This window comes from Rhopalosiphum maidis, chromosome 2 (genome assembly GCF_003676215.2).
Source record: "Rhopalosiphum maidis isolate BTI-1 chromosome 2, ASM367621v3, whole genome shotgun sequence".
Lineage (NCBI taxonomy): Eukaryota > Metazoa > Arthropoda > Insecta > Hemiptera > Aphididae > Rhopalosiphum > Rhopalosiphum maidis.
This window is the reverse complement of record NC_040878.1, coordinates 48,434,075-48,436,462: the sequence shown is the minus strand read 5'-3', so window position 1 is coordinate 48,436,462 and position 2,388 is coordinate 48,434,075. Positions and strand designations below refer to the sequence as shown.

The 2,388-nt window shown below is 27.8% G+C and overlaps 1 protein-coding gene across 1 annotated transcript; it reads right to left on the bottom strand.

The window, feature by feature from the left end:
* Positions 1-409: 409 nt before the first annotated feature.
* Positions 410-2,073, bottom strand: LOC113554385 (small ubiquitin-related modifier-like). The gene is made up of 2 exons (XM_026958205.1): positions 1,720-2,073; positions 410-1,609 (listed from the first exon to the last, which is right to left on the bottom strand). The coding sequence occupies exon 2, from the start codon at positions 1,604-1,606 to the stop codon at positions 1,187-1,189; it is 420 nt and encodes a 139-aa protein (XP_026814006.1). The 5' UTR covers positions 1,607-1,609; positions 1,720-2,073; the 3' UTR covers positions 410-1,186.
* Between the last annotated feature and the right edge of the window lie 315 nt (positions 2,074-2,388).

Sequence of the window (2,388 nt, the reverse complement as noted above, 5' to 3'; positions counted from 1 at the left end):
ATTAGACTTATTTATGGTGAATGGTAATGTTTTCTTTATTTTAAGTTGAAGTAGACGATTCCACATGCAATTTACAACAATTATTATAATTTAAGTATATGTGATTTATAATAAAAAATATATAAATATGATTATGAATTAATTATTAGTAATTTGTGATTAAAAATAAAAATATAAACATTTCTATTTAGTCCTAGTGTGCATCATTCATTGGGTACATTAAAATTTTCAATCTAATTCAATTACACAACTTAAGGATAAACTCATTACACAAATATAGCATTTAAGTAATTAGATGTCAAGCTATTTCTTGAACTTGACTCCAGAATTTAAGATTTATCAAAAATGACAATGATTTATAGTTAATAAACTACACAGGTAATATATAAGTAATACAACTTAAAATAGATTTTGTTTGAGTTTTTTATATTTGTATAAAAAATATTGTCATAATCTAAAAAAAAATTGAAAACACATTTTTTTTTTTTATAAATAACATTAAATTGTTCACTATAGCGTAGGTACATAATAATAAAAATAAGGAAAATAAATTTTAAAAGCATTTTTTAATTTGATTAACATAATATAAGTATTATAGTTACAAAATATTAAGATAAAGGTATTTCATCTAAAGATAAAGAAAGAATTGTTAAAAAAAATGTATAAGTGGTGATAGATCAAAAGGGCTTTAAAAACAATTATTTCATTATTATCCAGTTGTTGATACTAAAGCATATAAATATCATTATTCTAAATGATTGCTAAAACTTTATTATCAGTATAATAATTTAACAATGCACTAAAATAAAATTGGTATATATTACAGGATATTATTCAGAATCGTCCCCATAAGCCACAAGGTGAACACAAAAAATGAGGAAACCTTGGATCATTCTGTATATTTAATTTTATTTAAGATTTAAGAAAACAAATTATAGCTAATATTTTTTTTTATAAAAGTAAAGTTTAAACTTTGTTAACAATTTTAAATTTTGTATAAGTCTGATATATTAGCCTATTTTTGGAATTAAAAAATGCTGTTATTGAAAAACCACCTTCAACATATTATTATTATATTGTTTGTAAAATACATATTTACTTTGCGATAAGAATTCATTTTTAAGACACTTCAGTAAAAAACACATAGATTATAAATTAAAAATAAAATTAACTTTACATGTTTACATCACATACCACCAGTTCTCTCTTGGTATATTTCAATTACATCGTCATTTATCATGCCTAATGATTTTGGGGTATCTTCATCAGTTATTCGATGACCATCAAACACAAAACGTAATTCATCCACTTGAAAACCCAACTTGCTGCAGTATGAACGTTTCAGGCGAACCAAGGCTGTGGCGGCTTTTACACGAAAGTGTACTTCGTTAGTCATATCACTAGTGATGACACGCAGGCGGATGTACTCGTCGGTATTGGCCAAAGACTTGTCTTCAGGTACCTCCAGTGCACCAGCATTTGCATCAGCAACAGACGTGCTCTGACGTTGGTCGTCATCAGTGGCTTTTTCCGTGGAGCTGGTAGCTACATTTGAGGTTTCTGAGGTAGATGGTTCTGTATTTGGTGTTTCCTCGTCGTTCAACATTCTCTACAAACATCAAAAAAACACATTATAACTTATGTATCAATAAACTTATAAGGTAGTTATATGTTAAGTATTTGTCCCTCCAAAATATCGCTAGTTCCATGAATTCTCACCGCTAAGGTTTGTTGATGTTCTTAATTCTAGTGCTGTTTTCGTTTCTGGTGCTGGACTCGGTGTAACACTTATGACTGCCAATCAAAGTTGATTTAGCTATAACGCTATACAACAATTGCAGAATTACAATTTAATGCGACGTCTAACGTACGATAATAGACATACGTCAACTATATTCTACGAGAGAGAGTATAGTATAAGTATTAACAACAGTTTAAAAGCTAGTAGTTACAACTTACAACAAACTAGCAACTACAGTCTACAACTGTTACAAATTACAACGAATGGCATTCAGTAGTAGCTATTGGCGTAATAAGCAATAACGGTAACAACACATGGTATTAGTTTACATGATAAGTATGTAAGTGTGTAATGTATAATATTATTATCAAAGTAAAAGATGGCCGACATCAACAAACATTTTTATTTTTTTTATTCAATCGATATAATATATTTTAAAAATACAACTTGGAGATTAAAAACATCGCAATGAAATGATTTCATTTAAGTCGTGTAAAGTGTTGACTAAACAAATATGGAATAATAGGAACATAATATTGTAATTTTGTATTGTATTTAATTATTTAAATACAATTATTACGGTGAGATATCATGTATTCGCATATGGCGTATCGCGTATCCCATTGTCACGTATATATTCAGCATTT